The sequence below is a fragment of the Hyperolius riggenbachi genome, chromosome 2 (genome assembly GCF_040937935.1).
Source record: "Hyperolius riggenbachi isolate aHypRig1 chromosome 2, aHypRig1.pri, whole genome shotgun sequence".
NCBI lineage: Eukaryota > Metazoa > Chordata > Amphibia > Anura > Hyperoliidae > Hyperolius > Hyperolius riggenbachi.
The window spans coordinates 419906315-419920338 of NC_090647.1; the positions used below are offsets into that span (position 1 = coordinate 419906315).

The following is a 14024-nucleotide window of genomic DNA, read 5'->3' on the forward strand; positions in this document are numbered from 1 at the left end:
GATGTTATTGCATATTGAAATGATCATGAAACAGTTCTATCATTTAACCAAGCAAAGACACAACAGATTTGTAAGTTTCACTGACGTCAACAGCAGCAGTTTCAAATGACAGAACAATAACAGTTTTTAGAGAAACACGGTACCTCTTCCAGGCTGAAAAGAACACCGCCAATTGGAGCTCCAAAAGCAACAGAGACACCTACTGCAGCTGCGGCAGAGAGCACCTGAGACACAAACACATTACCAAGTCACAGCAGCAGCTTCATATTATAAGATGATAAATTCACCACTTTAGAGTCAGAATTTCACTTACTTCTCTTCTTTTTCCTTCATTTTTACTGTACTTAGAAAACAGGCTGCTGAATAAGTTGCCACAACAACAGGCTACATGAACTGACGGTCCTTCTTTTCCAAGACTCAGGCCAGAGGACACAACAAGAACTAATGTTACTGTTTTTATCAAGAGCGTCCACTTTCCTAAGTACCCCCTAATTATAAAGCCACTCAGGATGGTTTTTATCTAAAAGACAAACAAAATCCATAAAAATTCACTTAGGAGAGTTTCTATCAACATCAGAATGTTTCACAGTGACATATAAATTAGACTAAACCTTTCATGATCGATAAAGTTTAACACTTGCTTGTAATCTAATATATATAATGATATTTTGGTGAGAAGTTAAGTGGCATGATGCTACATATCTTAAAGTTGAATTATATTTTATTATAAAAGCATCTTAACCTACAGTATATTGCATTTATATACGGTATATGTATTTTTTAGGACAAGGGCTATTTTTTTCTGGAAAGTGATCAGCCACTACAGTCAACTGAAAACTTTCCGTACTGAAGGAAAGAGGAGTGTACTCCTTACCAGCTGTGGAAGTGGTTACTTATCTGTATGAGTAGATTAAAAAAAAATCTCCTGCTTATAGGCCCATATTTTTTTATCCAAATGTTTCAGAAAACTTCCTTTGTTATGTGGACAGTAATGACATCACCAAAAGTTAGCTTTCAAATGTATTGAGTAAAAAAAAAGATTAACATCATCCATATATTTGCATCAGAAACTACCGACTCCCCTTAGCCGTGTGTGAAAGTGAGTGTAAACTCACCTGTCTCATCGAAAACCTAACTATTAGGTTTTTACTATGCACTCATATATATGTTCAATGGAACCCCTGTTGATGCATTACCTAGCCACAGATTAAATGTGGCTGTGCTTAAACAAAATGCTGTCCCTTCCACACAGAAGTGATCCTTTGCACTGTAATTTTAAAAGAGGTTGTTGAGTAGAGAAAACTGAATAATCCAGAGGAACAACCTTTAGGGGAGGAACTGTGTTTGGTTCAATCATCTGTTCTGGAAAAGCATAATAAAGGGATTAATAAAGGCTTCTGTTTAGTTTATTGATGTATTGTAAGTACTTGTTCCCGGTCATTCTGTGACAGGAGCCTTTTACATTTCCCACAAGAATGTTGGATTCCTCTTTCAAGTAAAAGTCAGGTAATCTTTAACCTGAACCTTTGGTCACTATTATATTTTGGTTTGTAATATTATTTGGAAGTTCGTTTTTGGCAAACCTTATCTTGACCACCTGCAAATTTTTTATGAAACAACATTAATCTTGAATTCTATTTTACTCTTCACTATTAATAGGTTGCTTTCAAAAATGACTGCACAAAAAGACTTATGAGTTTCTAAAATAAAGGTATACAAGTCTTTTTGAAGAATGTAATAGAGATTAATATTCAGAGAGTTTCCTTGAGAAATTTCAGTTGTCAAAACAGATGGCATTAGTGTAGGTAAGGTAGAAGAAGAGAAATAAAGCAAGAAGAATATAATAAAATGTCAGCAATCATCATCAGATACCAAGTTCTCACCTCAGGAATTCCTGATCCACAAGCATAAGGAGCAAACACCCGCACCAAAGTGACAGCCAGGAAGGCAAACAGCAAAGCCCACAACATGTATAGGAAGTAATTCAAAATATAAGCACTGGCGCCCTGTAGGCAAAGAGAACAAATTAGCCCTATTGTCAGATATACTAACAAAATGGCATTTTCAGGAAATGGCTGCATTGTTCCTACACACCTAACCAAGGACAAGAACAAAAACACAAATAAGTGAAAATAATATAGGCTCTGATACTAAAGTAGGAACTGTTATGGTTGACATAAAAGTAAAAATGAAAAATGTAATGGTGAGATTGAAACTGTCAAGAATGCTGAAAAAAAGACTGCAACCAATTGTACACTGAGACAGATGAGAATAAAGTCAACCAAACTCCTTCAAGCAAAGGAAATTGGCCATACTTGCTTATGTCTTGGAATCCTGAGTGTCTTTCACGTCTTCACTTTATAGAGTTCAATTCATAAAGAAAGTGTAGCAACTCTGTTACATTTGTACCTCCTCAGAGTTGCTTTAAAAGATATTTTTCATTATAACACATATATAATTGAAGTGCCCCATTTTGGAAGGCAGCAGTCTCCTGGCTGGATTTGAAATTTGCCTCAGTAAAGCACCACAGCAAGGAAACATCATTTGCATGTTTTGCAGATTTTTTTATTGGTCTGTGGTATAGGCTACTGCATGGTTTTGAGTCTAAGGGTACATACACACAACCAATTTTGATTGGCCAATCACTGAACAATTTTACCACCTCCATGTAGTATGAGGATCAACAGATTTTGAATACTGTTGTGTAGGTATGCTCTCATACCACATGGAAGAGGTAAAATTGGCCAATCAAATTGACTGTTTGTATACACCCTTAGGAATAACACTGATTTGCATTAGATTTCGACACACCTTCTTAGCACCTTTCTATCCCCTATATAAGATCTCTGTGGGATGAGCACAGCTATACTGGTTTAAAATATGATTTATGCCTCAGACTCTTCCTAGTGCTAGTTGCAAAATTACAAACTTTTCAGTTGAGTCCTCCAAAATGTTAGATGTAAATTACGGATTAGCTTGACTGCCTTGAACTTCTGTAAATGGGATTTTTTGTAACGCTGTAAGTACACACATCCTCTAAATTACTGTTGAATTGCTTTTTCAAATGTTTGTTAAATTATCTCTAGGCAAGGGATGGAGGTAAAATAATTAATGTGCGGAGTATGACTGCATTAGAAATATGGAGCTATTTGAGTGCCCGTGTGCAATTAAAAACAACTATGAGTTGGTGCACAGGGAATATGTTTATTCAAGTTCTTCACATTTTTTTTGAACTGACCCTTAGGGGGGATATGATGATGGATTTTTTTTTAAACCGTGTAACTCCACTTTCCAGTTAATATAACACATATCAGTACCTCTAAAGCAATTCTGGGATCTAATATACTGAAAATTAGACTTCCAGATCAATTTTCAGCCCACTATGATTCTGTAAAAATGTCAGGAAGTTTAAATTTAACTTATTTGCAACCATGACAAGAGTATGCTGGCCAGCACCAGAGGGTTGCTGGATTTCTGTCCTCAGGCATGATTCATTTGCTGCACAGTGCAGAGAGTACATCTGTAGCACATCCAAGCATCATCCTTAGACTACTATTCCTGCACATATAAACAGGTAAAGCTGTGGCTTTTTCTCTGTTTGTGGCCCTGAGACTTATCATACTACAATATCAAACTGTCATAATTAGAATTTCCTGTTACAACAAGGTAAGAATGGTGTATTTTGTCCTTAGTTTTGTTTGAGGTTAGTTTTATTTTGTTGGTCTCCAGCTATAATTCTCTGTATTCTCCAAAGAAGGTCAGATGAAGAAATCTCAATACCAAAAACATTTTTACAAGATATTTCATTGATACTCTTGTGCCCCTGTATGGTGGGAAGAAAGGCTAAACTATAATGAGAGCCCAGGAGGAATGGAGATAGAGTTTTGTGATTGACTTTTTAATCCATTATGAATCCTTGTTTCTCCCACTTCAATTATCTTAGCATACTGTGTGAACTATAGAGATGTTTGCTTTGAATACTGAACTGCACTCTGGTACTAGATCTCATATTTTGAAAGTATACTTTTTATGTACACAGATGTATTACATATATTTACTATTAAAGAGGAACTTTACTGAATATAACTAAATATTTATTTACCTGGTGTCCCATAGTACACTAGCAGAAGAAGACTTCATGACATCATTAGCTTAGGCTAAGTGTCACTGCCGAGAAGGCAGAGTTACATACGTGTGTGTGTGTGTGTGTGTGTGTGTATGTGTTCCTGATGCTGAGAGCAGGATAAATAGCATACAACTGGAAACCCTGAATAATGTATTACTTTCTACCTTATGTTGTCCGGTTCCTCTTTTAAGTGGAAAAAATAATGAAACTGACACTGTACATAGACGTTTGCAGCATAGTGTCCCATCATTACTTAATCATTTCATAGTTTTAGCATTTGCACTTTATTTTGTAACTGTACAAAAGGATTAAACAAATACAAATTATTGTATCATTAGAAAAATATGGATAATTACAAATAAATGTCACCATTTTAAGTGCTCTGCTTTGTGAGCAGAAGAGAGTGTCAGCTTGCTTAACACTTGATGACTGATATCCAAGTCCTATTATTCTCAAAGGGACTTGATTAGGACTTTCCTATACGTACACCTATAAAGATTGTCAGTAAGAATCTGCATGTGCCCCTTTTCCAGGGAACAGAACTGATTGTGCACTGTAGTGGGAGACAGAGGATTTACACTGTCTACCTAGTATGAGTCTAGTATAAGTGGCACAGTCCACTCAATCCAATTTCCCCATTATTTCTACACACTGCTAGTTTATCGTACTTTCCAAATGTTTTTTTCTTCAGTGCTAACAAATTGAAGGAAATACCCAAACAGTTATAAAGGAGGTACACTTACTCCAGTCAACAAACCAGCTAATTCATTATGCAGATGTTACTGAGTGGCTAAAATGCGTATGGTCTCTTATGCCTGATACACACCATACAATTTCCAGTCAGGTTTTGGCTCGAATCAATAATTTCTGACAGGTCCAATCTGATTTCCAATCATTTTTCTTGTGGACTTTGTACATGTAACGATTGGTGTCAGCAAGAACAGATTTTCTGATTATTGGTGATCTGCAGTATCACCAATAATACAGATACTATACCTGATTATGTGGTGATCTGCAGAATCACCAATAATGCGAGTATAGCGAGACACAGGAGAACCAGATGTTAAGATAGGTGTTTGGTGCAACAGTAATACAGATAGAGATATCAACTCCCCCAGAGAAGCTGGTAGAGGGAGATATCTCTATAGAACACAGGGATCAGCACTCCAGCAAGCTGGAGATGCAGATGAACTAGTAATCAGTTCACCCGAGGAGCGGCACTGTATGTTGATTATAAATGGTGTTAAAGCATAGTCGTTAATGCTAAGGTGTTTTTTGTTTTTTGTTTTTTAAGAACTGGGCACAAACATGCAGATGAGGAGTTCTGGATTTGAATTATTATATTCTTGATGAGGGCAATCTAAGGTGAGAGGCAAATGCAGGCTGCCATTAGTATCTCCTTTTAAAAAATATCAGTTGTCGTGTTTTGACCTCAGTGGTTTCTGAGCCCTGCAGCTGGAGCACACATGCAGCCAATGGAGTCAGGGTGGATCTAGAATACCTGGTTTGCACATTTAACCTGGCGTAATAAGTCGCAAAAAATGAAATGGGGAATAAACAAGCAGTAAAATCAGACTTTTAACAGGAAGCTAGCAATTATGTCGTTTGCGTCCCTCTCACATGATCCTTCAGGAGACAGTTTGTGCCAAAAAAACTGTACAGACACATTGCTAGCCTAAAAGCTAGTGAGGCAAAATCTAGCGAGGGGAGCAGAGGGATGATGTGTGGTGGAGCGAGATAGAGAATAATGGCATTGGAATGTGCTCAGGCATGCTAGCTTTCTTGCTGATGTATCAGGGCTATCTTACATACACTAGTTTCTCGCCAAAGCAGTCTTTAGCGGCCGCCTAAGCCAAGTTTAATCTAGTGTGTACAAGTCTAAAAAATAACACGCAAAGGCAGTTCTCATATTTCTATCATGATATGACTGATTTTGAAGAAAAAAAGAACTGAAAAGTATTTTGTGTTCACTAAATCTGATTCTCATTTTTTCCAGTCTCATCTTGATTTTTTTCATGCTGTGATCTGACATCGCAGGACATTTTATAAAATTTTATAAACCATCTTCACCTCACATTGCTGTTAAGATAATTTTTCCATTCCTTTCATCAGTATTATAAGGATGATGTGGTGAATAAAACTGTATATACAGCAGTCAGTTGAAATATTCCTTTCACAACAATGGAACAAACAAATAAATAATGTTGATAAACCAAAAAAATCAGTTTGGAACAGATGCAAGTGAAAGCAATTAAACTGATTTATTGGGAGAGGTGTAAAGGCAAACTGTAGCAAACAAGGTGCAGGTGTTCACACAAGCCAATCAGATTTCACCTGCCTCTTGGGGACCAGTCTTAACAAATCAGCCTCTTTGCTGGTGAATCTGGACTTTTATGCTTGATAGATAAACTGCAAGTAACATTCTTTACCTCTGACTGATTAATCATCAATTCAGACCATTTCTGCCATTGAGGGCATTTGTCTCGGTCCTCAAAGGTGGCCTCATTTGAAGTCCAACAGCACTGTTCATGACTGTACCAGAAGTCCTTGAGACATATTCCTTCTTTCAGATCTGTCATCCAATCCACAGCTAAGTCACTAACACCTGCTAAGGTACCTGATGACAGAAGGAATTATATTTAAAGTGTATACATATAGTTTATGACACTGTCTTGTCAATATAAGGTAATTATTATGTAAAGTTCTTATACGTGCTGACCGTGTTATTATCAAATTATTTGAAGTTCCCTTAAAGGGAAGCTAGGCCTTGCCATCCGAGTAGTACAGGATACCCAGATAGCTCTAGGATATTGTAAAGACCAGCATTTTTATTTACCGTAGTTGTATTGCCAGCTCTCCCCCACTTCCAAGAAACTATGAGAAATGGAATTCTAAGATCAGAGGTTTTTATTTCAGATGCATTTATACCTTAGCTGAAGTTAGTTAAAGGGAACCTAAACTGAGAAAGATATGGAATTTTCCTTTTAAAATAATACCAGTTGCCTGACTCTCCTGCTGATCCTGTGTCTCTAATACTTTTAGCCACAGCCCCTCAACAAGTATGCAGATCAGGTGCTCTGACTGAAGTCAGACTGGATTAGCTGCATGCTTGTTGCAGGTGTGTGAATCGGCCACTTCAGCAGCCAAAGAGATCAGCAGGACAGCCAAGCAACTGGTATTGTTTATAAGGAAACATCCATATCCCTCTCAGTTAAGGTTCCCTATTAAAGGGAACCCGAGATGAGAGACATATGGAGGCTGACATATTTATTTCCTTTTAAGCCCAGTCTACACGATACGATTCTTTGTACGATTCGATTACGATTCTATTTATGATTCAATTAAATCCAACATGTCCAATCCTGATTCGATTCAATTTGATTTGCCATTGCAAAACAATGGCAAATCGAATTAAATTGAATCGAATCCCGATCGGACATGTCGGATTTAATCGGATCGTAAATAGAATCGTAAACAATACACATTGCCTGCTGATCCTCTGCCTCTAATACTTTAAGCCATAGACTCTGAATAAGCATGCAAATCAGATGTCTATGACAAGATTAGCTCCATGCTTGTTTCAGGTATGTGATTTAGACCCTACTGACCAGAAAGATCAACAGGAGAGGCATGCAACTGGTATTGTTTAAAAGGAAATAAATGTGGCAGCTTCCCTAGGTCTCATACCTCGGGTTCCTTTTAGCAGAAAGTCTAATATTGGAATTGCCATACTTGATTTAACAATACCCTATTGGCATAGCATTTTCCCATCAGCCGGACACCTGAGAAAGCAAACAGAGAGATATAAAAACAGACATCTGTGATCCAGTGCAGTGCCCAAACTTAGTGGGTGGAAAGGGAGTTTGTGCCTCTAATGTATTTGTTTTTAAAGCAATGGATCATCATAGTGGTTTTATAATTTTTAATGGGACCTTGTGTAGTGATTTGGAGTGAGTTAATATACATTTGCAAAGTCTGCTCCCAATCTGTATACATTTGTACATTACAGGAGCAGCTTAGCAGGAACCCTTGCTTTTTTCATATTGCTGTGTTTGGAAGGCTGTTGGCAGCTGTGAGGAGAGGGTGGAGGAGGCCTGAGGTCTGGGCAGTGAAGATGCTTGAGGCCTGGGTCTGGAAAATATAAACCGATATTGTTGTGGCTAAAAAATTACTTCATGTAAAATTGTGGGGCGGTCAACGCAGAGTGCACATCGAAATGTCCTGCTATGCCTGTAAAGCCAATATGGTTCTACCTTCCCCTTCATAATAAACTACAGTGCAGAGTGCAACAGCAATCCATCTCCCCCATTTGTCTTATTCACAAGGCTACCAGCAGTTCTCGTCTCCATAATTGTAAAACCAGAGGACACATGGGTAATGGCAGGCAAAGAGTTAAGGAACCATGAGTAGTAGATATTGAATGTCTCCTCCAGCACATTCCCCACAACACAGTACTCTGCAACAGGGAGGGGGACTATCATTGGGAGGAAGATGCTAAAGTGCAGCACTTTGCACTGTGGTAAATTACAGAAGGTAGCAGGAAGTGTGGAACTAGCATGAGTGGAGGGAGCACTATATTTAACAGGATATGTTAGAAAGTGGTGGTAGCTCAGATGGGGAGACCAGCATCAGAAGGGGCAGTGGTAGGCAAGTAAAGTTCTCCTCTTTTTCCAGTCCACCATTTTTACTCTCAGATGAATCAGTTTACAATCGAGCATACATAACATTTTAAATGTTATGCAAATGAACTACATTTTAAATATAAATGCTATTCAAAGTAATTTTGTATATGTATATTTATTACTTCAGACAGCATGCGTTCCAATCCACTTTTCAGATTCATGCATTTTTGTTGCACGCTATGCCATCACCATTATGATGGAAACTGCAGAGACAATTCTCATTAGTACAATGTGTTTGTAAATAAATGTGTATGTCCCCTTAAAGAGGAACTCCAGTAAAAATAATGTAATAAAAAAAGTGCTTCATGTTTACAATAATTATGTATAAATGATTTAGTCAGTGTTTGCCCATTGTAAAATCTTTTAAATCACTGATTTATATTCTGACATTTATTACATGGTGACATTTTTACTTTTGGCAGGTGATGTAGGTGCTGCATACTTTTTAGGCAGTTTGAAACAGCTGTAAACAGCTATTTCCCACATTGTAACAAGGTTCACAGACAGGAAACTGCCAGGAGTACCACGGTCCTCAGAGTTTCTTGTGGGAGGGGTTTCACCACAATATCAGTCATACAGCGCCCCCTGATGGTCTGTTTGTGAAAAGGAATAGATTTCTCATGTAAAAGGGGGTATCAGCTACTGATTGGGATAAAGTTTAATTCTTGGTAGGAGTTTCTCTTTAAACAACATAACCAGTCAGAATATTCCTGCATGGGAAGTTTACCAGCACTGTATGCATCAGGCCCTGTGTCCTGCCAGAACACAATTAGACAATGTGCCCCAGTACCTAATTTGGAAAAGGGTAACCCCCATATCACTGGTGGACAGTGTTGTGATACCTGTAAGTGGAAGAACACACCACTTACCCTTCTACCTTGTTTGCATCTTCCAACTTCCTGCGCACAGGACATCTTGTGTGATGCAGCAGCATATATCACTCCTCAATCACCTTGCCTCAGGAAAGCTCATGTCCTGTGCTGCCTCCTGTGTGACGAACTGCACATTGGTGATACCCAAGTCAGACTATTTAGTCGCACAGGAGGATCTCTCTGCTAGGGATTGTGGGCATAAGGCCCAGATGTGTACCTCTAATGATGTCACACACACTGATCATGTTTGGTTCTTAAACATGTGTCTTAATTTAGAAGATTGTGCTATTACTATTTACTTACAGTCTGGGGTTGGTTCAGATGAAATGAAGAAAGGGATTAAATGGTTCATATATTTAATTGCTTAGTTCTGGAAAATGTGAAAACACCTATGAATGAATCAGGGACGGATCTAGGGGGGGCAAGCGGGTATCTTGCCCCAGGCGCAGTTTGTTGAATTCTTAAAAAGGCGGCAAAATGAATGGCAGTTTAGGCGCCAAAACCTGACCTTTAGGCGCCAAAACCTGACCTTGCCCCAGGCGTAACTTGGTCTTGATCCGTCCCTGGAATGAAGCAAAGCAACCAAACCTAAAAGAGTGGTTAGATGTTCAGCTAAAAAACTGGTGCTGCAATCGGCATACATAAAAACGTTATGGGTCCCATACAAGGTACACTTTAGATCCCATTTTCTGGATCTCTCAACCATGGGCCTAATAATGAAGCATCCTTCAGTATCAGTAAAGGGTAAGCTTCATGGAGCTGATATAGACACATTTTTCATGGCACATCTGTCATTTCCCGTAAAACGTAAAGAGTTCTATTCTATGTTTTAGAATGATAAATAAATGATTATGAATGGTGCTAAATTGTCAAATAACTGTGCAGGCACCCTGATTATCATTGTGTCCTACAGCATGTATGGCATAGAAAAACAGACTGACTTTCTGTTTAAAGCTTGGACAAACAAGTATCACCTGGAAAGTATCAGATTCACTAGGTCCTCAAACTCATACTTCAAACTGTCCAGCTCTGGTGCCATAAACTATATATTTTGGTCCTGCGGTGGGCTCTTGAATCTTTATTAGGTATATGTTTTAAATTAAAGCACGATTTAACAGTTGTATACATTTTATAGAACACTGAGGTGTGTGACAGTTTATAATTTAAAAGGAAAACACTGACATCTAGTGGTAGTTATTGTTAGTGTCAACATTTTGATCTCTCTTGAAAATGCTGCACAGATTTTCTATCTGTTATGTAGCTGTGGTCAGGTAACAAACCTCAAAGCAAATGTTTTGATTTCAGACATGTCATATACAGTATCACAATATAAAGGAATATTTTTATTTATGTATTCAAACAAAACAAATTAATTTCTACTCAAGATGGTTACTCTGAAAATGTAAATATCTGCCGCTGACACATCATTGCATCCTAGCGGATCTAGAGGTGTGTTTAGCTTACAGGGACAACAATGGGTGATTTGCATATATACTACCTACACTAGGGGCAACTATGCTACCTACTCTGGGCGCAACTATACTACCTTCACTGGGGGAAACTATACTAGCTATACTGGGGCAACTGTACTAGCTACTGGAGCAACTATACTACCTACACTACAGCAACTATACTAGCTATACTGAGGCAACTATACTACCTATACTGGGGGCAACTATCCTAGCTACACTGAGGCAACTATACTACAGGCAACTATACTAGCTACCTATACTGGGGCAACTATACTAGCTACCTATACTGGGGGAAACTATACAGTCTATACTGGGGGCAACTATACTAGCTAACTATACTGGGGGCAACTTTATTACATATAATGGGGCAACTATGCTACCTATAATGGGGCAAGTAAATTACCTATACTGGGGGTTCCTTTACCTGGCATTACCCGCTGTGGTACGCTTAGTATGCCGCACTCGCTCCTCTCCTTTTTTGGAGTGGGAGATGTCTTTTAATTCCCAGCACTGGGTGTCACATGCCCTAGGTACTCGGAGCTCACTCCAACCTGAATTATTGCAAATACTTTCTGCTTTAAGAAAGCAAACTTTTGTTTTCCATAGCATTTTAGTAAGAGGGCTTTTTGGTCCATTGTAGTCCCTTACACACTCTAATGAGTTTCTGGTTCACCATGAGCTTGCTGGGTTCTCTGTATTTCTGCCATGAACTGTAATTGTAGACAGTACATCAAATACAAAGTGTACTAGAATGCTTACTAAGATCTGTACCATACTAGTTCAGGGATTAGCGAGGGTATCCTCTCTTATAGAGTACCCACTACATTTTTATAAATATTATTTTTCTGTAAATAATTCAGAGAGGTCGGCATGTACAGAATTAGAGTGATGTGCTCCATTTCTAGGCATAAACAGACTAAGCAGGGAACCATTGGGATTGGAGGCACACATTGCTGTCCCAGCTAATCCACAGTAGCCTCTTTATGGTCCACTGTTCTCCACCACCATGTCCACATCCCTGGCACAAGACATGTGACATCACATGGACTGGTCACATGATCTGCTCTAAGGATGGGCTTGAGAACTGGGCCACCATGGAGTAATATACCGAGCATAAAGCTAAGCTATACCTGCAGCTTTTGCTGCTCTGGATCAAGCAAGGGGGTGGGGGTGGGGGTGGTGGTGGTGGTGGTGTGTGTGTGGGGGGGGGGGGGGGTTAGGGAGGAGAAATGGCACTTTTAGAGATAAGGTGGGAGAATGGTGGAAATTCTAACAGGAAATATTATGCCTGTGCTTGTTATAGGTAATTAGTTTTCTGCACACCATGTGTGTTTGTATGCAGAAAAACGCAACCATTTCACAGCAGCTAGCATAATTGATGGAGAAAACTGATAAAATGCACAGGATTATCCTGCAGGATGTCATTTATTTTCTGCGTATGAAAAACGCATTAAGTGTGAACTAGCCCATTGGTTAACCTCTTGAGGACCACAGTGACCAGGCCACTTTTTACAATTTAGCACTTCACAACTTTAACCTGTTGCTGACTGCTCCACGCCAATTGGCATGAGCAGTGCGGCAGCCCCAGAACCGCTCCACGCCCATTGGCATGAGCGGTCTTCTATGGGGCTAAAGGGAGATCGCGCGCAGGATGTGCATGCATCTCCTGTATGGGGGGCGGAGCTCCGTCCCACCGTCAGTCCCCGAGCGATCTGCAGTAGCGCTGTACTGGGGACATCCGTGTGACACGGCTGTCCCCCTGGGACACAGGGAAGCAATCCGCTGTGATAGGCTGAAGCCTAACACAGCCGATCGCAGTGATTGGCTGGCCAGGGGAGGGAGGGAGGGAGGGATCTAAGATAAATAAAAAAAAAATAGTAAATTTTATTAAAAATTTAATAAAATAAATATTGACAAAAAAACCCCCAAACACCTGGGGGACGATTAGACCCCACCAACATAGAGCTCTGTTGGTGGGGAGAAAAGGGGGTGAGGATCATTCGTGTGCTGAGTTGTTCGGCCCTGCAGCTTGGCCTTAAAGCTGCAGTGGCCATTTTAGTCATAAATGTTCTGGTCACTAGGGGGGGTTAACACTGCAGTCCTCAAGTGGTTAATGGTTTATTGTTCGGTCATACAACCTAGCACCCAAATCAATTGTACCTCCATTTTCTCTCACAAAGCTTTCTTTTGGTGGTCTCTGATTTTTGCTGCGATTTGTAGGTTTTTTTTAATTGATTAAAAAAGGCCAAAATTTTACCATTTTTTTATCCCCCCACTCCCTTCTAGAGATGTGAGCGTACAGTTCGCCCGTGAATCTCTATATGGCCGCACTACTTCCGGGTCGCTATGACCCGTAGTAGTACGGCTGCGCTAGGCCGGCAGTGCGCGTCTTTGATCGCGCACCTGTTACTGGACACTCTCTGTGCATGAGCGTGACATCACTCATGAAGTCACGCACATGCGCAGAAAGTGCCCGGCAACCGACGTGCGATCAAGGATGTGCACCGCCGGCCCAGCGCAGCTGTACTACTACGGGACATAGCGACCCGGAAGTAGTACAGGGTGAGGGGTTCGCCGGCGAACGGTTCGGGAACCGTTCACCGACATCTCTACTCCCTTCCCCTTCCTCCCACCCCCCCCCCTAAATTGGCCCTACACTATAATAAAAACACTACACTATACATACAAAGACATCAGCCTATGGTAGGGATTAGATTATGAGCCCAACAGAAGGACAGTTAAGGGACAAAACAATCCTCTGTGCAGCACTGCATTAGATGTCAGCTCTATATAAATATATATTCCCATGTAAATAAAGAACACCGCCTGCCAGCTCTGATCGGCTGCTGGCAGGCTGATCACTGTGCCTCAC

At 39.9% G+C, this 14024-nt stretch overlaps 1 protein-coding gene across 1 annotated transcript in view; it reads right to left on the reverse strand.

Moving 5' to 3' along the window:
* Positions 1 to 14024, reverse strand: part of CLCN4 (chloride voltage-gated channel 4) — a 95447-nt gene that overhangs the window by 53753 nt on the left and 27670 nt on the right. Inside the window, exons 5-8 of the mRNA XM_068269897.1 lie at positions 6556 to 6743; positions 1884 to 2006; positions 314 to 520; positions 144 to 224 (exon numbers count right to left, since the gene is read on the reverse strand). Of these exons, the coding sequence (XP_068125998.1) occupies positions 144 to 224; positions 314 to 520; positions 1884 to 2006; positions 6556 to 6743 (599 nt within the window). The remainder of the gene's footprint in view (positions 1 to 143; positions 225 to 313; positions 521 to 1883; positions 2007 to 6555; positions 6744 to 14024) is intronic.